Source organism: Zychaea mexicana (assembly GCF_025766255.1).
Source record: "Zychaea mexicana strain RSA 1403 chromosome Unknown BDB00scaffold_2, whole genome shotgun sequence".
Taxonomy (NCBI): Eukaryota; Fungi; Mucoromycota; class Mucoromycetes; order Mucorales; family Lichtheimiaceae; genus Zychaea; species Zychaea mexicana.
In genome coordinates this window covers 694,308-719,615 of record NW_026516665.1, presented here as the reverse complement: position 1 = coordinate 719,615, position 25,308 = coordinate 694,308, and the positions used below count along the sequence as shown (strand labels likewise).

Here is a 25,308-nt window from a genome sequence, read left to right as displayed (position 1 = left end):
ATATAAAACACGCGCATCAATTTGGTGCACTTGCTTCTTTCCGCTTTCCGACTCGAAGAAATGGAAAGAACGCCGCTATCCCCTAGTGCTCGGTTGAATGGGCATAATGGAGCAGTGCTATGCGCCAAGTATGCCGAGAATTCCATCCTTGGACCCGACATTCTTGCTTCTGGATCAGGTTGGCATTTTCTGTTGTAAAAAACAATAGCCTCTTTTGCACTAAAAACAGTAGAATCTCAATCTCAATGTGACAATATTCGCGATCGATGAAAATATTAAAAATAGAGGATCAGACATGTCGACTTTGGGATCTTCGACAAATGCGGGCTATAAAGGGTATTCAAAAGCTCAATGATGCTGTAAGGTTTCCTCTATATTCGCTCTTATATCGTACTACCATGCTGGCGCGAGAGGAGAAAAGGTAGAGAGCAACCAAAATTGCCATGCTCACTTTATATTCTTCGTTATTTTAGGTTTCCAGTGTTGCATTTGGACAAAACGCTGAATTGTACTTGGCGGTCGGCACAAAGGTATCAAATGTATATTTCCTACCTACAAATATACAACATCGCTTAGAATGGAAAATCATAATATGCTAGGTTTACACATATGATCTACGAAATGACGGCATGATCATCAGCGAACCAGTACAAGAATATGCGTTCAGCCAAGATGAGATCAATAGTGTATGTATAATAAAAACCATGTATAAGTGACATACTGATAAACGAGAGATATACAGATTGATATCCATTCGAACGGAAAGTACCTCGCTACTGCCGATGATCAAGGAGAAGTTAAAGTCAGTAAGTCTTCGTTAGAGTAGCTGCTTTTCCCGCCTTGTCTTTGTTTCAAACGCTCAATTATGAAGTTATCGTATAGTTGACCTTGAGCGCCATAAGCCTTACAAGAAGCTAGTGAAAAAGCACGACAATGTAATATTAATCTCCCACTTTATTTACAAGCTACAAAAACTTATATTATGGGTTTAATTTCTTCTGTAGATATGTATGGCAGTACGATTTCGCGCAAAGAAACCATGGGAAGGTATGATATACTATGATGAACCAAAATTAGTAGCACAGTAACTCAATGGTTTTGGTAGTCTGGTCCGGTGGTCTTGATTGTAGACTTTTCCAGTGGGATTTCTCGCGGGGCGTTCCAGTGAACGGCTATGATACCAGTAAGTGACACGCCCTTATTGGTTGAATGTACCAAAATTCATTCATTTTTACAATGTGTTGCGTAGATGCGAATGAAGCGTCCTCCGCACAAATGTTCAACCCACCTTTCGTTTATTCTATTGATACATCTCCCACTGGAAATTGGGTCGCTGCTGGTCTGGGCGACTGCAGCATTCAGGTTCTTGGTGAAGTGGGAGGATCCAAGAAGAAGAAGAAGCAGACATGCCATGCTCGCTTGATGGATGCTCACACCAATTTGGTCAACTGTTTGTAAGTTAAGGAAGATCGAGATAACTATGCACATAAGTACATCTCATGTTATTGATTATATTAAATATACCCAGGTGCTTCTTACCACAAGGGCAAGAAGATGGATCATCCTTTGAACAGCTTTTGTCGGGATCGGCAAATGGTATTTTGGCTCGATGGGAATTGAACGAAGAACAAATCCAAGCTAGCGATATGTTAGCGGCAAAGTCTACATACCAGCTAGATAATTCAGTGGCGCGTCTGAACTGGATCGAGTCGTGTGGTACTGAAGGGAATGCATATCGGATTGCAGCCGCTGGTGTTGGAAATCAAACCAACCAAGGCACGCTCAATATTTATTCCATCATTTAAACGTAAAAATAAACATACCGTTCGCTCAATTATATTTATATAAACTTATGGTTAATCTTGCGGTGTAAATAATACAAGGATAGGAATTTATGATGGGGTGGAGATATCTGGTGCATACGCTGTGGTGTTTTGAGGTTGCAGGAATCGTTGCTGTTGTTCCACAAAGAATGTGGCAGTCTTGGATTTGGCTCGGACAAGGATCTGTTGAGCACTATTTACGTAAAATGTAGCAGCAGATATGTTGGCAGAATTCGCGGAAACACGGACGCAAGGTAGTAGCAGGTTACCAGTCTTGAGAGGAACCAGATCCACTGGGAACTCGAAAACGTGTCCAGGCTAATCGATTTACGTATCATTAAAAAGTATTCCGAGATTATTGCTTTCCAGTTTTACCTTTGATGTGAACCGTAAGCGACGTTTCCCTGAGAGCAGCCAGTTGTCGTAGTCTACGTCTATGTCATAGTAAAATTCATTGTGGGATGGGCCAGCGCCGTTCATCTCTGCAGTGGACCAGTCAGCCGACTGCTTTATACGTAAAGTACAAGGACACCGTTCCGAGACAAGCAATTCCTTTGCGGGATTCGTGAGTACCAGCTCCGCAGTATGCAGAACCTAATAAAGCGATGGTTATTATTAGTATAAAATATAGACTTGCATTTATCGCCACGCTTTACCTTGGAAATTGGCACCTCAAGAGGGAAAATAATGGCATTTGTACGAGGCTTAGGTGAATTATCTTTAATCGTACGTACAGTGATAGCTTCATGCTCCTTCGAAGGTGAATTTCAATGTTTAGTACAGCATCCTGTTGCTAGTATATCCAAGATATACCAAAGATCAAGAAAGCTTACCTCAAAAAACTCTTCAATAAGATCTAGTAACTCAACTTTAGTTTTCAAGTCGCGGTTCAGTAAAAATGATTCGCACAGCTCGGCATCAAAATCCTCCAGATGAACCACATCGGTCAAGCCATAACTGACATAGTCAATCGATGACAGGAAGGCTTCCTTGACTTTAGAGAAAACGTATGTAAAGTGCTGACTAGCATGATGCTTTTGCAACTTCCTTTCAAGCATAGCGCCAATACTTGCTTCCACCTCGTCTTTCAGTGTGTGATACTTGGCGTAAAATCGTACCTTTGGTTTGAGATCTACGATTGAAGAAAAGTGTTATGTCTTCAGACATAGCAAGGAAAACCTTACGGTACATACCATGATCCACATCATCTCGTTTCACTAGCTTATACACAAATGTAGCCACCTGCTTGGGGAACAAAGTCTTTGGGGAAAATGGGAGGAGGTGAAACAGCAGGATTGTTAACATCATTGGAACAGATACATCCAATCTTTCTTCTTCTTTTTTGCCTACCAAATCCCACTGCTCAACAGCAGAACTGCTCTCCACCACGTATGACTTGGATGGGAAAAGCTTGGACTCTAATATCCGAACAGGATGGTCACCATTACATGATACGTCAACTTTAAGAAATACGCTAGAAAAGACATATATCTGTTTAGCCAAAGAGTATCACTGGGGAAGAAAGTCAAATGAAGAAACTCACCATGTTTCTCGGAAAATGCTGGTCTCCGTAACAACGAGTGGGACTGTGACATGGATCGAGTGTGCGGATACAAACTCTCGAGTATTGCCTTCGCTCTCATATGTGATGGTCGTTTTTATCTATTTGAAAACGCATTTATAACCTGATTGCAAGCAAAAGATATGGCATCCGTCAAAGACATATTTACCCTGTATTCGAATTCAGTGTATGAACCTTCATATTCGACAAGAAGTCCTAGCGTTTGATTCGGTTCGCACTCAGGAAGAACAATCTCACCGCTTTCCAGCATATCGAGTTCCAAAGTTCTGGGGGCATCTTCTGATAGGTCGTCAATATTAATATTTAGCTCCTGAATAACAACCGGCTTAAAATATCTTTTTTGAAAGGGTGTATTACCTTCATCTTCACAGCCTCGAAGTGTCGCAGACACTTTCTCAGTTTTTAGTAAAGCAAAACCTTCCATTTGTGGCTCCAGCAACACTTTTCCGCCTGTAATATGTTTCTTTCCAGTGCTGATCCGCACAGCCAACTGCTGGCGCTCACCAAGGCATACTGATTGATAGATTAGCAACAAAAGTTTAGGATAAAATAAACACCAATTAACTACGTACTCTGATCTGGTTGGCACACTGTTGCTTGGAGACGGTTCATGTCATGGTTGAGGCGTAAAATACGCTTCTTTTGTCCGTCTTTCATGAAATTGTGCATAAATACCAGCTTGCCAACATGCATTTCACATGCTTCGACAACATAATTTCCGGAGGTTGACGTCTACGGAGATAAAACGCATGTTTAACGCAAAATAAAAATAGTTCCACAATGTACAAGCTAATCGCTAACAAGCATTTTTCTCTTTACCTTGCTTGTAAGATATATTTTGTTCTTTCCTGGTGCCAAGTCCAGGTCTTTAGTGTCGAACCACACCTGCTCTGGGTCATTGCCTACAAGACGCAGACAGAGATTATCACAATGGAGGCTCTAGATATTGGTATCGGACTTAGTTTAGCAGTATAAATTTTCATGCATGAAGAATACAACGATATTACCTTAGGCAAATGGTTCTCTATACAGATCTCGACGCTGCTGCTTTCAACCGTGGATTGTTCATCAATGATAGACACGACGGTTATTCCAAACATCGGAGAAAATGCTCGTCGTATATCTTATTTATGCTGACCATTAGCTTCAATTCCCTCATATCCCTTGCAAATGAACATATCCTTACCAGAATCAAGCTTGTGAACATTAGAGAGGAGGTCTTCCATATACCGAGTGGCTTCATCCTTGGACAGCCATTTTGCATTCTTTAGTAAGGTTAGCAGCGATTCAATATATGTAGATAGCGAAAAAAACATCATTGGTTAAGGACTTCTTCGTTGTGAATTATTCATGTGTAACGCGATGGGATTTAAAAGGAAAAAAAAAGGATATTGATCAGTTTTTCCCAGACGCTGCTGTGAATCGGCACACTTTATAAGCAGGCTGTTCTCGATAGAGCCCCACTCTTGCTCGTCATATCGCCAAATCATTGATTCATAGATCCGTACTGCTTCGTCAAGCTTGTCACGAGTACTACCGAAATACCATGTTTAGTCGTTGAACAATAGCTGTTTAATCAGGACCTCGTATACTTACTACTTGAGTGCGGCAATGTCTCCATGAACAGTGAGTGCAGCTTTTGGCCGATGGCAAGCGTCGTAGCTTTTGATGGCACGTGTGCTCAAAGCCTATTCGTTTTTCAACATAGAATATCAGATTTAGTTTCACATATTACTAATCTAATCCTTTGGCAAAAGGCGTCTTCATACCATGTACATTTTGTCAAAAGCTTCTACAGAGTTGATAGCTTCGAGAAGCTTCTCATTGGTCATAGGTCCTTTGGGTTTTGCTGGTGGCGATTTTGCGGTGTCGTCGTTGAGCTTAGTATCCAAAAAGATAGAAAAGGGCTCGGTAACAGGAAGGTGTTTATGCTTGATACCCAGCTTATCCAACTGTTGTTTCGCAAACAAACGAAACACTGTTAGAATTTGGCAGCTATAAAGTTCAACCATTTTATTCTGCCATACCTGTCTTCTTGCAGTCAGCAATAAGTCCGCCTTCACTGCACTGTAGAGCGCAATAAAGTTTGGATCAGCTGCTGAAAGATTCGTCGATAAAGGCTCACATTCGTTCACGATATTCATGCATGCAGAAAATACCCAGGATTCCACAAAATTATCCACCAGAACATCCTAGTCAAGCAGATTCTGTTAAAACTTACGCACCACTAACACACGTTTTTTGTTTACCCCACAATCGTCAGTTCTCAAGCACCGACCTCATTTTCTCGGATCGCTGGTATGAAACTGCTGATAAATAGTTGACCACGCTTGCAGATTTCTATGGTTCTTTGTAGCTTTAATAGCATTCGCGTTTGTCGTGCGAACAAGTAGCAGCGGAAATCGAAGACTGAGATAACGTTTTTGTTGATCAGCTCGCGATAATCCTTTCGTTTAAAATCCATAATATTGCCACAATCATCTCCTGGATCCGTTGCACCAAAATGCCCAAACCAAGCAAGTGCCTTATCTGTTGTTTCCCATATTTTATGTATCAGTTAGTTACATGTTCAAAATATATATGAAGTATATACAAATTGATGTTATTACCTCTCAACACCTGGAAAAATGATGCCTCAAGTTCGTCATACTGAATTAGAGCATCCTCATATAACGACATGATTTCAAAAGCTTGTGCAAGTCCTTCCTGCAAATGTAATCAGGGTACTATTAGTGTTGTTTCCCTTATCATCCATCGTGTGTGATTGATAGCCCAACTTACTTTAAGTATGAAAAAAGTGCAGTAGTTCCATCCAGGCATATTGCGCTGCAAATCCAATCGTCGAGCATCCTCCTGAATTTGTAACACCTGCATATCGAAACTCGCCAGTATGCTTTCCTTCATCTTTTCAATAAATCCGCCCCAAAGTTCAGACGATGGTCCATCCGGGTCTACGATACGAATATATGCGCACCTAAAAGAGAATGGTTGTCGGACTTAGTGACCACCACCATCTCAACACTACCTCGTTTCACTTATGCATCCTTGCAGGCCCCCGTCAAAAGACATACCTATCACGTTTTCCTTGACTAAAGTCTGCACGGATCTTATCAAAGACCGTAGTTTTCAAGCCGAGATAGTTGTTACTGCGCTTCGTGTCTTGGCCAGCAACATAGACAATTAACCATTCTTGGTTCTTTTTGGTTCCGATTAAATCCACCCACGTCTTGATCTGTTTTTTGACCTTGTTCTTATACGCGTCGTTATCCTATACATGTCATATAGAGTGCATCGTTCGTCAGATATGTCGTAAATCGTTGATTTATCTCACACACTGCTCGTCGTTTCCTTGCATATAAAAATTATTACATCGCAGTTGACAAAATAGAGGTTCAGGTACGTCGTATGTGCAGCGAGCAATGGTAGTGGAACCTGGTCAAAGTTGAACCGCTGCAAGTCGACTTCGAGGGATGGAATGAATCGTTCAGAACGTTGGCTGGATGGATGCCATTGTAGATTCCTTAAGGGGAGCCGTGATGAAAGGTCGTTTGCTACAAGTGGCCAAACATCAAACTCGTCGCAATCTATAGGCCCACCATCACCCACAATTAGCTAATACGTTCATATTTAAACTTCGTCCATTACAGTGGCTTTCTAAAGGACAGAAAAAACTCACAGGTGACGGTGACCTTTCTGCCGTTCATTTTAGCGACTCGGTGTGTTCTCAAGTTAAAGCGTTATTTTATTTAACCTCTCATTTAAGCACGGTGCCTTTTGCGGCTAGAACTCCGCGTTGCTTGTGATCAGGGCGGTGAAACGATCAATTGCAAACACGTAGCTTTATAATCATTTTAAAAAAGATATTTTGTACTGTAAGCAAAAGCTTTTGCTGATGAGATTATGAAGAAAGGGCAGTGGGATGTACGGGAGTTGGAGGCATTGAGCCTAATGCTGCTGGAGGATTTGGGATTGAGTAATGCTGTGCAGCATATTGAGCCCGTTCATGCTCCTTAATCATGACGTAGAACCCATGTAAAAGGCCTATAGAGAATGTGTGTACATATACGCAGTTATTTATCTTTTGTTTGAGGCGCTCTAACGCAGCACGCTATATGTACGACTGTCTACGTACCGGGAATATACCCTAAGAGCGTCAGACAGCTATAGTCAAAAATGGCGTGAGTTGTGCAATGTGATTAGCACGAAATGTATATCATTCAACTTTTTAAGCGTTGAGCTCTATGAAATAGTCTCCTTACACATTGATCCAGAAATCTGGATCACATCCTTTCATCAAAAACACGCCTACTGGCGGCAGTAAAATAAGGATAAGAATCATGCAACAGTCTTCCATCATTTGTGATAGTGGTGGTAGCAAAAGTAGTAGAGACCAGTAATTTACTCAACAGCGAAAAAGAAGATACCAAAAATCTGGGGAGAAAAGAAGGAAAAGAATAGGCCATCGTGGTCAAGTAAACGGGCAAACATGCTACTCTTGAATATCACTTGATCAGAGAAAGTGGCAGTACTATGACGCACTACCTAGATAAATATCAAATTACGTTGTAGTTGTTTGACGGGCATGGTAATTTTACTGCTATGCCTTCTTCACTCTATTATTACGAACGAGAAGTTTTGGTGGAAAAAATACATCATACAAGTTGCGCAAGAGCCCGTTATCATAAATATTATCTACTTCGTCCAGACTATTAATTTTACGTTTCGAGCACGACTTTGCTGTTTTCGCTTTACTGTCTTCCTTTTTGCTGCTGCTCTTGTTTTTGGCTGTGGTGTTTTGTTTGTGTTCGTCATCCGAGTTATCCTCCTCAATCCACAATTCACCACGGTCGATGGCGTCTTCAATCAGTTCCCATTTGAATGCCTCGTTAGTTGTGACTCCACGGCCTGCCAAATACAGTCTATGTGATATTAATTCGAATTGATTAGTATTGAAAATCCATCATACTTCACAAAATAGATAGCACAAGAAATAGGGCTTACTGATACAGAAAGAACAAAAAGACAACAAAGGAAACGACAGATGCCAAAATCGCTATCGAACCGATAATTCGATCTCTCTGCAAGATATGCTGTATTGTTTGTTGTAACACAAACGCGCACATGTCAGTAAAAGTCCAATAGAGAGACAAAGCACAGACAGGTCACATGACAGTTATATATTTTACCAGCATAGCTTTTCTGAACGTCAGTGGCACTGTAGTTCCAGTAGCTTTGTCTTGCATATACGCCTTGTCAAGTCCCCATTCAATAACAAAGCCTCGATATATTTGGATGCACAAGTAAGCACCATAGGCGCAGAATTGTGTCAGGGTGAATAAAAATAGGAAAAAGAAGCGGTGGTTGTTGACCCCCACGCACTGGTTGATCCAAAAACAGTGGTGATCCAATTGTCCGATACACGCTTTGCACATTGAGCAATGTTTCGAACGTGCTGGTCTACAGTAACCATGTAGCAGGAGTTTTGAGCATAAAAACAAAGCATAATCTGGTGGGGTTTTCCTGCGCCATCACTCCCAGAGTTAATAGTTCATAAGAAGGATGTACTTATTTACTTTGGTATGTGACAAGTGGTACAATCCTTGGGCTCGTAGAGTAAGCCGTCATATTGATAATGGTCGAGAAATTGCTGGATGTTGTCCTTAGTTACAATGCCGGGATCGGTTGCACACGCAAAATAGTATGATGCGTATAAAGATAATATTTGTGCTGGAATTATGTATCTATTATACCATCACCATTAAATATTTTGACTCCAAATCTGTAAATCGTATCGAAAGACAGGTGGACTTACAAGTGAACCGGATGGAGGTAAATTCCTGGTATATTGGGTAAAGCATATTTGAGAAACAAGCCGATGGATCCACCGGTTAGAAATAGAAAGAATATCTAGCAGAGTATAGTAAGTATTGCCATCAGTACATGTTCAAAGAAAACCGTTTTACTTGGAGGAATGGATTGCGCGATTCAAAGGAATATCGCCAGCAACCAACAAGGCGGGCCCAATTTGCCGGACCGAGAACCCGCTTAAACGTTGCCCTGGATTTAGTAGGTGGTGTTAGCCAGGCATAAGTAAACCCCCTTTTTTGCAGCAAAACTTACAATAAGCTATTAGGACCTTGGACCGTCAGGAATGTATGGAACTTGCCGATAAAGCCATTCCTAGGGTCGATTCGTTATTTTCATTGCAGGCTTTTTTGCTTTTTCCCTTTTTACTTGTCCAAGTGTACCTTAATCGTGGACTTTGACCAAATAAAAGAGTAAATACAATCACTCCAAAGGTGATTAAGACTGCGATCGCTGTACCGAGCACAGTCTTATGAGGAAGAGACGAGAATCTGTAAGTTATTTATTTTCGACGCTAATGAGGCAGATGAATCACTTTTCACAGTACCATTGAGTTATCAAATATGTCCCGCTGCTTTCTGCTTTTACAGTTTTGCTGCACAAGTTAAAGACAGCATTATTAAATTCACAAGCTTCCAAATTTAATTTTCTTGGTGTTGCCAAGGAAACAAAGTGGTTGTCATGTGCTGTTACAAAGAAGCGTTGTATACTTGTACTCATGTCGTGTTTATTTTGAGAGCAATGGTGGTGGTAGTGGTAGTCAAGGATGATATTATGCTATATACAGAGTGGTTTTTGAATGTTTTTGTGGTTGAGAAGGATCAGATTTCTATCGACGGCCTCCACGTCTGCTCGCCGCAAGCACGCGAATCTCGATATCCGCAAATGCATCCTCCACAGGAACTGCAGCTCCGTTTATCGGTACCGAATCCTCAAGTTCATCATGGTCTCCATAATGATCGTCTACAAAGAGAAGCAAGTCAACATAAAGTCAGCGTGCGGTCGAGTTAAGGGTGACTGTAATAAAAGGTTTCCTCCGGAACATACCACGAAGCTGAAGCTCATCCTCCTGAGTAAGTGCTGCTGGGATAAATTCCATAGGATTATGAGGATTCCTTTGACGAACCTGCAATGATAACCAAGGGAGTCTAGGTTAGAACTTTCCTCTGTGCTTATATAGATCGCTTGTAAAGAGTAGGCCTTTTTCGCATACCTTTTTGAACCGCTTAAAATTCGCGTGGCCCTCATCTCGTTGTGTTCGTCGACGTACACTAGTTTGTGTTGGGCTGCATAGGATGCTTGCAGACAAAATAGAGGTATATTTTTTGCCAGGAATGATGGGGATTTCTTCATTTATATTTTCATGCTCTGGTGCATTATCTCCAGGAATATCTGGAAATTCGTCGTTTTGGTTGTTTCGAGGCTGTCGGCGGCTGGACCTTTGCTGTCGTCTTGTTGTAGTAGCTGACTGGGGAATTTCATTACTGCTGTCTTCAACAGCTGTCTCATTGCGTTGACCAGGTACTTGACGTCGTGTTCGTCGCTGTTGTGGTGAATCAGGTTCTGGTTCAACTTCTGCTACTTCATCAATACCATCAGTGGCAGGTCGTTGCCTTTGACCGGGTAACTGTCGTCTCGATCGTCCTTGTCTTGCTGGAGCAGTCTCTGGAACTTCATTGCCATCGTCGACAGCTGATCGCTGCAGTTGCCCGGGTAATTCACGCCTTGATCTCCGCTGTCTGGTTGAAGCACCCTCAAGATCTGCTTCCAACTCGCTTGCATCGCCATTGTCTTGAAAGGCAAATTCAGGCAATTGTCCGGGTAATTGTCGGCTGGATCGTTGTCGTCGTCTAGTAACTGGCTCAGGCTCCGGTTCGGTAACATTGACGCTACTTCTGATGCTGGATGGTTGTTGATTAATATTTGGCGGTGGTGAAGTACTGGATATCTCTTCGTCATCATTAATGCCACTGATTTGCAAAGAGGGTGATGGAGGCATTTGCTGTATCGAGGGAGAATATACAGGGTCAGGATCACCAAGAAGGTCGTCGAAAAAGTCGCCCATTGATGCAGATTCCATAACAGCACTAGTGGGTGCTGGCCGCTCAGTTGGTGATGTTGGAGGTTGATCTGACAGCATCACGATTTCTTCTTCCTCTTCTACATTGTCTTCCGCGAATTGTATCCGCTCTCCTTCAGGGATTATTGGGTTGCAGGCTTTGGATCTTGAGCATGCGATAATCGCGTCACTGATTTCATCTCCCATGATAGCACGTTTGTGTCTAACAATCCAACAATATCTCAATCAGTATGTTCTTCTCTTTTCGTGACCGGTAACACAATTCTTCAATATTTACTTCTTTTTCAATGCGTTGGCGATTTCCTTGAATGATTCAGAGTTTTCGTCAGGGGGTGTAACAATTAACCGGTCTTCTGCACAAAGCTCTTCAACATTGAACAGCCTTTTTAACGAACATGGCTTTGATTTTCCTTTGGCTGATTGGATGACGGGTGTATAACGATCAAACTAATAAACTTATAATTAAGCATTTATACGAATTGCTTCAGCAGATATGTATGAGCTTCTGCGCTACCTGATACTTGTCAAATATCCAGAATTCAAGTCCTGCGAACAGTGTTGCTCGCTTCGGCTTTGGCTCAAAATCTTTTTTGGTCAGGTTAATATCTTTTGGGATAGGTGGTAAATGGTCCGCTTCGATAGGCCATGCAAAACGAGCATCATCCTGAGATGCCATTGCCTCCAACCACCCCATAGATATGATCCGTTTGGCGCTCGTCATACAGAGAAAGAGTTTTGATACGATCTCAATCCGTTTCATGTAGAGATGGCTACAGGTATCGTTCCACTCTTTGGTTAAAAGTACACCTGGTCGAATGGACAAGATATTTATGTATATTAGGCAAAAGAATCCTTGAATGCTTTGACACAATAGAAGCAATCGAATCATGCAAACGACATACCCAATTGACACACCAGTTTTGCAACAGCAGATTTGTCTGCGTTTGACATTGACGGTATACAGATCACCACTGGTTCCCACACCAATCTTAACGCGCTGTTGAGTGACCCAAACTTTATGGTATCACCATCATTAAGGTTCGTCTCGGTAACAACGGGGTTCGTATTAAGAAACGTGCCATACTTTGAGTTTTGGTCTTTTAATCGTACTTCAGGCCGAAAATGTGCGTTGAACTACACAACCGTTCTTTATGTGTTTAGTTACCCTTCCCGGAACACAACCTTTTCTCTCTTCTCGTTTAGACAGTACTTACTGCATCACGGCTATTTTGTTGTCCAATGACGAACGTGGCATGTGATCGGCTCACTGATTTATCATTGAAGATTATACTTGTACCTACGAATCCCAGGGGCAACATTAGCCGTATACTTGCAGATCGTAGATCTATTACTTACCCTTTCGACCCACAGAGTACTCGATTCCTGGCCGAGCAAGTATCCTGTCTTCTGTATCTGTAATAGTTTTAAGCATTAGTTGAAATGGTAAGGCGAATGCCACCATAGCTTTTTGCATACCTTCGTTATTTTCGTCGAGTTTGTACAAGAACCACATTGACAATCTTTTAACAGATAATGCGCGTTGCGGTGCTTCTGTCAAAGCTCCACCGCATGCAAAGCTCGCCTCCTTTTTCGTTGCCCGATAAATCAACGACCTCCCTCCTCGTTTTTTTAACATAAAACACAGAATGAAGGCCTTACGTGTGCTGCTTATAAGGCGTTCTGCTTGGTTTCTGCGAGATAAAGGCATCATTACAAGAGCTAAACTTGCAGATGGATTTACATTGGTATTGCGCTACTATCAGGGAATTACTAGCGTTTGCAAGTCAGTTGACAGGTCTCAGATAGCAACATTTTTACACTATGCATCGATTATCACCATAATGTAAACGATATGGCTCTCGGATGACTTGCACAAGTCAAAGGCTAATCGACACACTAATGCTATCACAAACTCTAAATATAACTGACAACGGTGTAAAGGCATTCCTTATCAGTCAATAATTGATAGAGTAAATTATGTGATAACTGCGAGTCAGTATCCCGTGTAGGACGTCAGACGATGCGCAAAATTAATGGTCAGCTTACAGTTATATTATACCAATATCATTACCATCACCATTACAGAAACACCAAGATCGTAAAGTTGATAATCAAGAAAACAATAGTTCCATGTATGCACTATTTAAATTTATTTACAGTGGCATCAAAAAGCATCAAGCTGCAATGCTAAAAACTCATCATTTGTGCTTATGGTTAACTACCTAAAACATGAGCTATCTGGCTGAAAGGATACGAAATGTTTAACAAGGATCACAAATAGGTTATTGGAGGCCTACAGATACGCGTTTAACGATCTAAACTCACGAAACTTATTCAAGAACTCCGCTGTCGTCGGCTGTCTATAGCTCAAACGGTAATGAGAGCCAGCTCTCTCTCTCTCTCTCTCTTTTTTTTTTCAAGACACTTGATTTTAACTTTACACAATGGACGAGTTGGAGCAGCTTGAAAAGCTCTCCCTTGTGAACAAGGTTATCAGTGAACTATATAACCATACTGGTCTTAGTGACAAAGTTTTAGGTGAGCAATCCCTCTTAATAAGCTAAAAGTAAAAAGGTCATAATACTGATCTATATGATTTTCTCTTTGTTATGTAGCTGAATATATTTTGCATTTACACGACGAAGCCAACGGATCAGTACAAAAGTTTAAAGACTCGCTCAAGGATGCCGACTTCTCTGAGTCATTTATTGAAAACTTGGATCGTATTATCAACACCATGAAACCAAAGAAAAAGCTCGCTGAGCAATCGGCAGAAGAAAAAGCAGAAAAGCTACCCGGCCTTGCCTTGGCAGACGATCCAAAGTGGCTCAAGAAACGACAAGAAGATTTGGATGTAGCAGAAGATATGATGGCCGAATTAGAACAAGGTGCTGTAGAACAACGATCCCGCAATACACGTGACGATCGCAATCGGTCCCGTTCACCTTCTCCTGCTTCTCGACGACGACGAGACCGATCACGTTCACGCAGTCCTTCACGACGCCATCGACGACACGACAGAAGCCCACCGCCAGACCGCCGACGAAATGAGATTGACGATACACCCGTAATGTACAAGATTTATGACGGAAAGGTCACAAACAACTCCAAGGACTTTGGTGCTTTTGTTCAACTGGAAGGCGTGCGTGGACGAGTGGAAGGAATGGTTCACATCAAACAAATGGCGTCGGGCATGATCCGACATCCAAGTGATGTTGTGCAGCGTAATCAGCGAGTCAAGGTTAAAGTGATGTCGATCGCTGGAAATCGGATCGGTTTGTCAATGAAAGATGTCGATCAGCGCACGGGTCAAGACTTGACACCCCATTTGCGAGTCAGGTCCCAAGAAGAGATAGAGTCGATGGCAAGCCGTAACCCGGACCGACCAGGCGCAATTCCTCCTAGCAGACGTTTCGAAGACGACGGTCCTTCGCGTGCCGTTAAGCGCATGTCATCACCTGAACGCTGGGAAATCAAGCAGTTAATTGCCTCCGGCGTAGTCAACCCGGCCGACTATCCAGACTTGGATCAGGAAGATCAGGATTTCGCAGCAGATATGGAGGCAGAAGAAGAAATCGATGTCGAAGTGCGAGAAGAAGAGCCTCCTTTCTTGTCAGGACAGACAAAGAAGACATTGCAGCTTAGTCCGGTCAAGGTTGTAAAGATTCCTGACGGAACGTTGAATCGATCTGCATTGGCAGGTGCTGCACTTGCAAAAGAACGTCGTGAACTTCGCCATCAGCAGCAGAATGAAGAAATGGACGCGGTTGCAAAGGACGTCAACCAGCCATGGCAGGATCCGATGCCAGAACCAGGCCAGCGACAGTTTGCTCAAGATATGCGTGGTCAGGCTGCAGGCGCTAAAACTGAAATGGCAGAATGGAAGCGAGCTACATTCAATAATGCGACTAGTTTCGGTAAAATTACCAGCTTGTCGATCCAAGAACAGCGAGAATCGCTGCCTATTTATAAGTTGCGTGATTCTCTTGTACAGGCTATTGCAGAGGTATGTACTTTTACTCTAACTACTATCCTGTTAAAAAATAGAAAACTGCTTATGCTAAACTACCCCCTTTTATTCGTTTAGAACCAATTTTTGGTAGTCGTTGGTGATACCGGTTCTGGTAAAACGACACAGATGACGCAGTATCTTGCAGAAGAAGGTTTTGCGAACCGGGGTAGAATTGGCTGTACCCAACCTCGTCGTGTCGCTGCCATGTCTGTCGCCAAACGTGTCGCCGAAGAAGTTGGTTGTCGTGTGGGTCAAGAAGTTGGCTACACTATTCGTTTCGAGGATTGTACGAGCCCAGAAACGCGCATCAAGTACATGACTGACGGTATGCTTCTGCGCGAATGTCTGATCGATCCTGCCATGTCGAACTACTCGGTTGTTATCCTTGACGAAGCTCACGAACGCACTATTTCAACCGATGTGTTGTTCGGTCTTTTGAAACGTAAGTGGCTATCTGCTTGATGTCTTATATTCCATGACGACTTGCATACTCATATGAGATGGATTTTTTAGGTGCTGCTAAAATTCGACCCGACCTCAAATTGATTATCACGTCGGCTACGTTAGATGCTGACAAGTTTGCCACGTACTTCAACAACTGTCCAATTTTCACGATTCCTGGTCGTACCTATCCTGTCGAAGTGTTATATACCAAAGATCCCGAATCCGATTATCTGGATGCAGCTTTGATCACAGTTATGCAGATCCACTTGTCAGAACCGCCAGGAGATATTTTGCTGTTCTTGACAGGTCAAGAAGAAATCGACACATCTTCCGAGATTTTATATGAGCGAATGAAGGCACTTGGATCGGACGTACCAGAATTGATCATTCTACCGGTGTATAGTGCCTTGCCAAGTGAAATGCAGTCGCGTATTTTCGAGCCTCCTCCACCTGGAAGTCGCAAGGTTGTCATTGCCACCAACATTGCCGAAACATCCATTACCATCGACGGTATCTTTTATGTGATCGATCCAGGTTTCGTGAAGCAAAACAAGTGGGATGCCAAGCTCGGTATGGATTCGCTTGTGGTTGTGCCCATCTCACAAGCAGCTGCTCGCCAGCGCGCTGGTCGTGCCGGACGCACAGGTCCTGGCAAGTGCTATCGTTTGTACACCGAAGCTGCTTACCGCAACGAAATGCTGCCGAACACTATCCCGGAAATTCAGCTGCTCAATTTGAGTATGACTGTATTGATGCTTAAAGCCATGGGTATCAATGACTTGCTGCACTTTGACTTTATGGATCCACCTCCCGAAGCCAACATGATTCAAGCGTTGGAGCAGCTGTATGCTCTCCAGGCTCTTGACGACGAAGGTCTGCTTACCCGATTGGGTCGCAAGATGGCTGAATTCCCGCTAGAGCCTCAGTTATCCAAGATGTTGATTCAGTCGGTTGATCTCGGATGTTCGGATGAAATTTTGACGATTGTTGCTATGCTTACAGCGCAGAACGTATTTTATCGACCCAAAGAAAAGCAGGCTCAAGCTGACGCAAAGAAAGCCAAGTTCCATCAGCCCGAGGGTGATCATTTGACGCTGCTCACAGTCTTTAATGGATGGAAGGCCAATGGTTATGCCAATCCATGGTGCTTTGAAAATTTTATTCAGGCACGAAGCATGAAGCGCGCTTTGGATGTACGGAAACAGCTTGTTGGTATTATGGACAGGTATGTCTGTTTTTGTTTGTCACACTTACGGCTCCGTCAACATCACGCTAAATAGTCTTGCGTTTTCAGATATCGACACGACATTGTATCTTGCGGTCGTAACTACAACCGAGTATGTAAGGCGCTTGTCTCCGGCTACTTTAGAAATGCAGCAAAGAAAGATCCACAAGAAGGTTACAAGACGTTGCTGGAAGGAACTCCTGTGTACATTCATCCATCCAGTGCATTGTTCAACAAGGGTCCAGAATGGTGTGTTTTCTTCACTTTTGCTGCGTCGTTATTACCATCGTATTACCGTAATTTCGCTTTTCAAAGGATACTAAACCGAACTTGGTGTATAGGGTGATTTATCACGAAATTGTCTTCACATCCAAAGAATATATGCGTGAAGTAACGGCGATCGATCCAAAATGGCTTACCGAGGCAGCACCTACGTTCTTCCGTATCGCAGACGCAAACAAGATATCCAAGCGCAAGCGACAGGAAAAGATCGAGCCATTGTTCAACCGATACGAGAAGCCAAACCAGTGGCGTTTGAGCAAAGTCAAGCGCGGTGGAAGAATCAGCCAAACATTTGGCTAAGCATGTTTATTTTCTTACATTTCTTTTAATTACAAGACTCATTGTTCATACCACTTCTTGCAGACACACACAAAACACCAAATCCATGTTTACTCATATCAATTCAGAAATAAAAATAAACCAAATGGAGTTGAATGTACATAACAACAAGACTACAATTAATCTACTTTGGTTTTTACGACGTTTCGGTCTTGCGCATGATATACAACCAATAATAAATCTGGGGTGCTCCTGGTTTATCGTGCGATTGATCCGCTTTGATAGGTACAGCGTGTTCACGACGCCATGTCCATTTGCCTTGCTGAGCAACATGTTCCCGCTCGCCCGAGAAAGAAAGCGAAATCCATATGCCGTGCGGTCGGGTCACTGACATGATATTCTGCGCTAAAATTTGCTGATTGACTAGATCATCCGTATCGCCGCACGCAATAGCATCGACTAGACTCTTGTCGATTACGACAGAGTACTCTTCCCGCGAAGCTGCTGTACTATCCAGCTGCAATTGCTTTGCAATGGGTCGAAGGCAGTCAGCTGTGTGCCACGTAACATGTGGGTATCGACTGGTATCCGTCATGGACCGCATGTTCTGCACCACATTCTGTGCATAGTCCACGTTGACGATATGTGGGTATCCGCGATCAGCCATATCAAAGGCCATGGTCGAATTGCCGCATCCTTATAATATCCGGTTGGTCGTTAAAACTAGTTGTTATCCAACTTATATACTGTTCTCTTTTTTTGATGTTACAGGTCCCTACTAGTAGAAAAAGAAAGAAAAGGGACAAAGTCGATCGAAACTGAGAGAAGAAAAGTTTACCGAGATGAAGAATGGGTTCTCCCGGCTCAAGGTATGGTTCAATATGTGATTGCAAAGTTTGCCATGAAGAAAGCCATTCATAATGATTTTCTTTGTCGAATCGTGATTCCCAGTATTCTTTCGAGTGAAAAGGGACAGCCTTCACTGCCATGATTTCGTAGAGGAAAAGAACCCAGTAGTCGGGAGCAAAAACGAAAAAGAAAGAGTAAACTTCTTTTCCAGTCCTTCATATGACGCGTCCAGAAATACGCCGTGAACGATTAAAGTTTAGTTCGCCAGAAAGCAAAGATTCTTTTTATGCGCAGGCTCTCAATGAGGATACTCTAACCTGTTTCGTCTGTCGATTGTCACAGAAGTGGCTGTCTGCGGTGGCAGCATGCATTGTGCGATCACTGTTGTACCAGGCTTATTATTATTATTGGACATGCGCATGTTATCAACCTGATTTTATATGCCAGTATATCACCATCAAAAGTAATACATTGTCGATGCTACGGTCGATAAGCTCCAACACATGCAACTGCCCCGCTGTGTTGGTACCACAATGAACTGTTTTTGCAGTAATCATTAAAAACACCTTGTGTGGCAGTTAGGTCGTCGGGGCTGGTTGAAGGGTTGAAGGGCACAGGAGCCGACCATAGACAGCGGGGAGTTGAATTCGCGCTGCGCGCGTGCTCGTGCGTTTCTTTCCCAATAACCTCTTCGATTCCAACATGGGCCAAACTGCTGGCAAAAAACGCCAACGCCAAACGCTGCAACAACCGCAGAAACAACAACAACAACTAAAGCCACTTCCACAGGGAAACTCACATATAACCGATTTCTTCAACAAAAAACCGGACACGAAGAAATCGCCAAACATTGAAAACGAAGTTTCAATTGCCCAATTCAAAAAAGATGTGCGTACCCCACGGCGCGGATTAGGAGAAAAAGTTGATGAAAGCCTCAAGACTGTAACAAAAGCGCGCCGCCCATTACAACAAATCGGAGGTCTACTGACTACGACCAGCTTGAACACGGGGTTGAAAAGGGCACCTGAACCTCGCGACCGATGGATCGTATATAGCGATCCACCAGAAAAAGAAGAGAAGGAGAACAGCGACCACGAAAACAAAAATTTAAATGACAATAACGACTATGACCAGAACGATAACATCCAAGAGAAAAATGAGGGGCAAAAAGGGGAACAGGAGGCACCGTCAGTATTACCAGTACCACAGCAATTAGGAGAAAAACCCCAAGAACAAGAGCGAAACGCGCCCCCAGCACAAGAATTTGACAGCGATGGCCGGCGGTGCGCAGCACTATCATCACGGCTACCGACATTCGCTTTATCTGACGATGAATGCTCAGCCAATGAAGAAGATGAACTGTATAAAGACTTTTTCAACGATGATGATGATGATGACGATATGCTAATTACCAAAACCCGACGGCCAAAACGGTTCGGTGCATCAAAAAGCACAACAGCCTTATCACGATCACAGCATCAACAATCACAACACGAAAAAGACGAAACAGAAGACGACGAACTGGTGCCACAGTTCAGTATACCCGCGCCATCCCCTGTATTTGACGAACCTTTGGCCTCTTTCCCTATCGATCCAAATCATGGAGAAGAAGAAGACGATAACGACGATAACGAAGTTAACGATAACGACAATGGTCATGACCGGAATGACAACGACAACGACGACTTTTTCCCCGCTTCCGCCTCTTTCCCGCCTCTTTTTACCACCACGCTTCCTAACGACTCACAGCAAGAGACCGAGGATAGCAGTGCGCCATCCCTGGACAAGTGCGACTCCAAACTTCAATTGGACGATAAGAAGCAGGAGATAAAGCGGACATTGTCAGACAAAACGGATGACGGCTCTGCACATGGCAAAAACAACACATCGCTCACACCAACAGTGCCAGTTGAAGTCGACGAACAGTTTGAAGCACATGTTGCGTACCCAGTGCCACGGGGCACTACTTTGCTCGAAAAGATGGGGATCAAAAAGACTACCAATGTCAATGAACAGTAGCCAAGCCAAAGCCTTATCTCACACGCAACTCGTATTTTCACTCGCTCACTCACCCTTATGTCTTTACCGCAATCCATTATCAAACGTTTCTATTTTTTCCTTTCGCTTTCCTCACCTTTACTCTTCTACATACATACGCACACAACAACTTCTGTCTTTCTCTTTCCAAACAGAACACAATTTGGTTTCTTTCACAACCTGTATATATTAAAATAGCTTATTAAGTGCTTTGATTCGTAAATAAATAAAATTAACAGCTTGAAAAAAGTAGTTACAGGTTTAAAGCGTGCACGGGTGGTGATGAAATAAATGGGTGAATGGATGGTGTGAAAGTGATGGATTTAGTAGGAGATGGATTATGTTTGTGTGTGTGTACATCTACAAGAGTGAGGTGGTTGGTTGATAGGTACGAAAAGGGTACTCTATATGAATATTTATGAGAAAAAAAGTAATAGATTACGTGCTAAGTGGGTTTGTCTGTCTGTTATAGGCATTTGTTTCTAGATATGCAAATTGTTATTAGAGGTTTCTATCGTCTTCCACGAACGCGACACCATTGTGATCCATGCCGAGGTCAAGCAATTGTCCGTTCGCATCTCGCTTTACTTTTGCACTAAACGACAGGTCGTAGAGTTCAAAACCAAAATCCAAGTCTTGTGTGCTTTCCATTCGCATGAACCGATACCCCGTTTCCAGTATGGTGAACCTGCACTCAAGCATAGGCGTACGAGATGATGAAGAGCTGTCTTCTGCGTTGCATTCAATGTCAGTAGATGGATTGACTGGCATCTAATGGAATATAGTAAATGTCCGATTAAATTATTGTCCTTTTGCTTGTTCTTTATATCTGTGTTTGTTCTTACCCAATTGATACCGTCAAACGACGTCTGAATGTTCAATGTACGTCGATAGGTATACGGATGACGTGCCAGAAATCGAAACTTTAAAGGTATCCGTGTTGACATGAGTACGTCCAAACCAATGTAATCTCCTGCTTTGATATCTGCCATTCGTTTGAAATAGATATGTTTTTTTTTCTCTGTCAATTGCGCGTGTTATGTCATGTGCGTATGTGTTTCCCCTAGGTCCAAAATATTAACTTACATCTTTCAGATTTCCAAACACTACCGTCCTTGCCATCTACCGCGTTGCCATACGGGTATGTGTAATGATGATCATGGCCATCGTAGTACGAATCATGCATCTTTTCAGCGAGTGTAAGGTCGATGTTTGGCTCATACGAGAATATCCGGGGCTCCGGAAACGCTTCAACATTTGTCATGAAGAGACAACGGTCACTTGCACACGGTGTTCTGACACAGAAAACCCCAAAACGTCAATATTGCAGTACGACGGCGCATTCTGTCGCTTCATCTACCTTTAGAAACAAATGTATACCTTGTAGTCTGCTCGTAGTAATTTGGGAACGTCTCATCCGCTGCAAATACGCCAGTCCGATGAATCAAATGATTGTATAATGATACTACACCCGTGTGCTGTTGTTTTTCAGGTCAATACACATCCGGATTGAGAAAAAAAGAAGACATATCAATTATTAATCTCTTACCACATGCTGCCTTCCAGCTTTTGTGATATTTGGATTATTCTTGTTTTCAACAATAGCGCCCTCACGATCTTCTTCATCATTGAATGGCGGAAACACCGATGGGGTTCCCTCGAGTATATAGGGTGCCTGGTTGGTATATGTAATAAAGTACATGTCACTGTGCTTGACGTCGATCGGGTCCAATTCCATCAGTTCAATAAACTTTAAAACGGTCTCTTTGGATGTCAATGTGCCATATCCTACGTGTGCGTGGCACGTGTGTAAATGCACGGCTGTGATACATCCAATTGACATACGTTTAGAACCCACAAGAAGAAGAAAAATGGCCCTCATCAATTCAGCCCTGCTAGTTGTCCCGGAACCCCCTCCCTTTCAACCTACCATCATTATAAAAACACCATCGCCACTTGGCTTGTGCGTAGGCTTCAACATCGCGTGATTCAGCATGTATTAAAGTCGGATACTTCAAGAAATTGGCATACAAACTACGCCAATGTCGTGGTCCGGCGTGATCTTGAAAATAGCAATAAGGTGTCTTGGCTAATGAGCATCCGAGATAGCGTCCAGCATTATGCATGTTACTGTGCGAGTTGTAAATTTGGATCTTGCTCGACTGACACTTTTTGTTTGTCTCCAACACCTGTGCATCAATAATAAGAACGCGTACCATCATCCAAACGGGTGTGAGCCTCTTAAATAATATCAAATATAATCTTCACCCATACACATGCAGATCCACACACACACACACACGTGTACACCATACATACACTCCCAAATGTTTTTACTCCCTTACATTCATCGTCACATTGACTAGCGGATTATTGTTCCAGATAATGATACCGCCAAACATCTCGTATCCGCACAATTCATCCAACAGAGGTGTCAAGGTCTCTTTGGCCTCCTCAGCAACTTTCCACTGATCCTTTGGGTCGAACAATAATACAGCAGTAGTCAGTCCTCGGCCTTCGTCTGGATACAGCATATCCAGCAAATCGACTTCATCGAGCCAACCATAATGATCATAATGCCAGTCCTGATATTTCTTGCCGCTAAAGAACCCAACGTGTATCAAGAGTAACATTCCGGAAGCAAAGATGATGAGTGACAAAGCTAACAGTTCGAGCGGTGATGCCTTTTGGTATCGACGTCGTACGCGTATCTGCCAATCACTCAAATACTCTTGAATGCGGCTGTCCTGCCATGCTCGTTGGACGTAGGGCGGTATTCGGTGCTGAAAAGGATCTGAGCTAATGTTGATGTGGATGCCCCGCAATGGTAAATCGCTCAGTCTTGATGACGCTTGTTGACGCCGTACACTTCCCTCGCTGTTGCCATTGCTGCTGCCGCCGAAAAAGAAAGAGCTGGTTTTATCGTGCGACGGTCGCATGTACCGGCAATTGTTATTGTTATTGTTATAGTGAGTTGGTGGGAGTTGGTGGTTTACAGTACTAGGCTGTAGCTTTCCAACAAACTCTCAAAACTCTCGGGTTGCTCGGAGAATGAATCAGTTGACCGCTTGATCAATGCTTAATTAAGTGTACCTGCAAAGAAAGGGGTTGTAGTTGTAGTGGTCAAGGAAGCGTAAGATTCCCTCGGACATACACCAATGCATGGTTAATGCTTTTAAGATTTTTTGCACATATTGTACATCGAAGTGCTTACTCATATCTGTATCTGTGTGCTTTTATTTCCATGTCCACAATCTACACTGTTACTTACAACCGCAAAGAGCAGTTACTGGAGCACCGTCTTCCGTTCTAAGAAAAGATACCGATTGATATGCGCAACGGCTGGTATTGCCTGCAACATTAGTAGTTGGCTAGACTAATACATTGTATAGATGCTGTTGATTTATTAACGTCCAAAATTTTTAAGCAGAGCCACCCATGGACCCCCATTACTATTATACTGAAATACCACGTGTAGCATTCGCATAGTATTAAAGAATAATTTTTAAAGATACATTAAACGTTTGATAGATGTAAAAAATCAGGCATGAAGAAAAGAGAACAATTTAATGCGATCGCAGTAGTACAAATTGGACGCTGTAGATAATCTAAAAACAGTAACAATTCATTTCCACAAACGACTTAACAGATACAGTAATTGCTTTAAAAATTATGTCATTGTGTGATTGATGATTAGCGTTTGAGAATACAGAATCTGGAAAAGCAACTTCTGCTTCAACATTATATTTGTTAGAATTCAACTAGATTTTTTGCTACGAGTGTATTTCAATATATAGTATCAGGCACCCTATTTCATGCTAACACTCTATTGCCTGAAATAGTACATATCCTCAAGATTGGCACGCTAAAATATGTAGTTTTGACGGTTTTAAAGTTCATTGAACAGTGTCATACCGTGAGTAAATATGTAATTTATCTTCGATATATCGACCGATGCCCATCATGCTTTGAAGGTACGCCGCCATTAAACTGCACCGCTTCTCAGGACCGCGTCACCCTGCAAGGACGTTCAAACTGAGAGCCGAGCCCTTCCCCAACGTCCACAAACCCACTTGGGAGTACATTACTACGCGAGTGACTCACGAGGCAGAAGGTATTAAAAATGTCCTACAGGCAGCTAGCCATGGTCAGAAAGGAAGGCTAGGCACGTTTAAAGCTCCTTTATAGTCGATTACAGAAGTGTCGCAGCCACTGATCGTCGGGAAAGTATGGATTCGTCCTTGCTAATTATAGATAATCGCAGAGGGCGTATACTTTGTAATAATTTAGGACCACTGGGTCTGTTCATGCCCTATCTTGTCCTACACAACGGATCCAGTGGCAGGTATTTCTCAATTCTGTATGTACACCTCTGAACCGCTGCTCAAAGTGGGACATGAGCTAAAAGCCTAAAAGAAAGACTAAAAAGAGAAGTGTATGGATCTCAAGCAGCATCGCGTGCGTGCAAATGTGAAAGTGAGTAAAAAAAACTTATCAATAGATAATGCTACCAGAAATTAAGAAGAATGAGAAGGGAGAAATAGCCAGTCAAACCAAGGGTAGTTCGAGTCGTACACTAACCTTTCGGAAAGCCCTTGCGTGAAGCATGGCTCGATGGCGATGCTACGAGTAATTCCAGACTTCTTTTTGCAAGATAGCCGGCTGTAAAAGCTTCAAAATGAAAGTAAATGTGTTGATATTCAACACTTATATTTGTTTGCAGAATTTGACAAGTGCCAAGCTACCCACTTTCTTTACAAATAATTATTGATCGTTGCGCGTGCTGCTTGTGCTGATCGCTGTCACTTATTATGTAGTACATATGCTGGT

At 42.8% G+C, this 25,308-nt stretch overlaps 10 protein-coding genes across 10 annotated transcripts; 5 read left to right on the top strand and 5 right to left on the bottom strand.

Annotated features, from left to right (window-relative positions):
• Window positions 1–60: 60 nt before the first annotated feature.
• BDB00DRAFT_783395 (WD40-repeat-containing domain protein) lies at window positions 61–1,805 on the top strand (the record flags this gene model as incomplete). Its single annotated transcript, XM_053120373.1, has 10 exons — window positions 61–178; window positions 286–359; window positions 474–530; window positions 600–686; window positions 743–806; window positions 883–935; window positions 1,005–1,047; window positions 1,106–1,183; window positions 1,250–1,454; window positions 1,529–1,805. 10 exons carry the CDS (start codon window positions 61–63, stop codon window positions 1,803–1,805), a joined length of 1,056 nt encoding a protein of 351 aa, XP_052985593.1.
• A 16-nt stretch (window positions 1,806–1,821) lies between these two features.
• BDB00DRAFT_949147 (trafficking protein particle complex subunit 10) lies at window positions 1,822–7,140 on the bottom strand. Its single transcript, XM_053129565.1, has 23 exons — window positions 7,082–7,140; window positions 6,775–6,989; window positions 6,477–6,673; window positions 6,187–6,379; window positions 6,015–6,111; window positions 5,684–5,934; window positions 5,433–5,597; window positions 5,175–5,357; window positions 5,002–5,093; window positions 4,798–4,938; window positions 4,592–4,701; window positions 4,413–4,528; window positions 4,225–4,344; window positions 3,978–4,137; window positions 3,763–3,918; window positions 3,554–3,684; window positions 3,367–3,485; window positions 3,174–3,297; window positions 3,017–3,083; window positions 2,657–2,955; window positions 2,480–2,575; window positions 2,199–2,417; window positions 1,822–2,141 (listed from the first exon to the last, which is right to left on the bottom strand). The coding sequence occupies exons 1-23, from the start codon at window positions 7,107–7,109 to the stop codon at window positions 1,893–1,895; spliced, it is 3,528 nt and encodes a 1,175-aa protein (XP_052985592.1). The 5' UTR covers window positions 7,110–7,140; the 3' UTR covers window positions 1,822–1,892.
• A 139-nt stretch (window positions 7,141–7,279) lies between these two features.
• BDB00DRAFT_935057 (DHHC palmitoyltransferase-domain-containing protein) lies at window positions 7,280–9,950 on the bottom strand. The gene is made up of 12 exons (XM_053129178.1): window positions 9,818–9,950; window positions 9,654–9,739; window positions 9,526–9,585; window positions 9,369–9,462; window positions 9,218–9,312; window positions 8,979–9,146; window positions 8,592–8,862; window positions 8,407–8,495; window positions 8,158–8,324; window positions 7,665–7,710; window positions 7,538–7,566; window positions 7,280–7,446 (listed from the first exon to the last, which is right to left on the bottom strand). Exons 1-12 carry the CDS (start codon window positions 9,818–9,820, stop codon window positions 7,304–7,306), a joined length of 1,251 nt encoding a protein of 416 aa, XP_052985591.1. The 5' UTR covers window positions 9,821–9,950; the 3' UTR covers window positions 7,280–7,303.
• On the bottom strand, window positions 9,951–12,921 carry BDB00DRAFT_796336 (uncharacterized protein). Its single transcript, XM_053121460.1, has 8 exons — window positions 12,827–12,921; window positions 12,707–12,763; window positions 12,565–12,647; window positions 12,253–12,484; window positions 11,865–12,157; window positions 11,628–11,797; window positions 10,484–11,552; window positions 9,951–10,396 (listed from the first exon to the last, which is right to left on the bottom strand). Exons 1-8 carry the CDS (start codon window positions 12,861–12,863, stop codon window positions 10,262–10,264), a joined length of 2,076 nt encoding a protein of 691 aa, XP_052985590.1. The 5' UTR covers window positions 12,864–12,921; the 3' UTR covers window positions 9,951–10,261.
• An 814-nt stretch (window positions 12,922–13,735) lies between these two features.
• BDB00DRAFT_229161 (uncharacterized protein) lies at window positions 13,736–15,969 on the top strand. Its single transcript, XM_053116559.1, has 3 exons — window positions 13,736–13,888; window positions 13,966–15,356; window positions 15,438–15,969. Exons 1-3 carry the CDS (start codon window positions 13,795–13,797, stop codon window positions 15,822–15,824), a joined length of 1,872 nt encoding a protein of 623 aa, XP_052985589.1. The 5' UTR covers window positions 13,736–13,794; the 3' UTR covers window positions 15,825–15,969.
• BDB00DRAFT_229159 (P-loop containing nucleoside triphosphate hydrolase protein) lies at window positions 15,389–17,263 on the top strand. Its single transcript, XM_053116558.1, has one exon. It carries the CDS (start codon window positions 15,863–15,865, stop codon window positions 17,084–17,086), a length of 1,224 nt encoding a protein of 407 aa, XP_052985588.1. The 5' UTR covers window positions 15,389–15,862; the 3' UTR covers window positions 17,087–17,263.
• BDB00DRAFT_229176 (uncharacterized protein) lies at window positions 17,183–17,701 on the top strand. The gene is made up of 2 exons (XM_053116560.1): window positions 17,183–17,282; window positions 17,373–17,701. Exons 1-2 carry the CDS (start codon window positions 17,278–17,280, stop codon window positions 17,611–17,613), a joined length of 246 nt encoding a protein of 81 aa, XP_052985587.1. The 5' UTR covers window positions 17,183–17,277; the 3' UTR covers window positions 17,614–17,701.
• A 14-nt stretch (window positions 17,702–17,715) lies between these two features.
• Window positions 17,716–18,768, bottom strand: BDB00DRAFT_229157 (S-adenosyl-L-methionine-dependent methyltransferase). The gene is made up of 2 exons (XM_053116557.1): window positions 18,431–18,768; window positions 17,716–18,288 (listed from the first exon to the last, which is right to left on the bottom strand). Exons 1-2 carry the CDS (start codon window positions 18,579–18,581, stop codon window positions 17,789–17,791), a joined length of 651 nt encoding a protein of 216 aa, XP_052985586.1. The 5' UTR covers window positions 18,582–18,768; the 3' UTR covers window positions 17,716–17,788.
• Window positions 18,769–19,110: 342 nt separating this feature from the next.
• BDB00DRAFT_796326 (uncharacterized protein) lies at window positions 19,111–20,692 on the top strand. Its single transcript, XM_053121459.1, has one exon. The coding sequence runs from the start codon at window positions 19,144–19,146 to the stop codon at window positions 20,458–20,460; it is 1,317 nt and encodes a 438-aa protein (XP_052985585.1). The 5' UTR covers window positions 19,111–19,143; the 3' UTR covers window positions 20,461–20,692.
• Window positions 20,693–23,611, bottom strand: BDB00DRAFT_796324 (uncharacterized protein). Its single transcript, XM_053121458.1, has 7 exons — window positions 22,824–23,611; window positions 22,409–22,667; window positions 22,028–22,299; window positions 21,859–21,956; window positions 21,565–21,773; window positions 21,324–21,463; window positions 20,693–21,249 (listed from the first exon to the last, which is right to left on the bottom strand). The coding sequence occupies exons 1-7, from the start codon at window positions 23,415–23,417 to the stop codon at window positions 20,980–20,982; spliced, it is 1,842 nt and encodes a 613-aa protein (XP_052985584.1). The 5' UTR covers window positions 23,418–23,611; the 3' UTR covers window positions 20,693–20,979.
• Window positions 23,612–25,308: the final 1,697 nt, after the last annotated feature.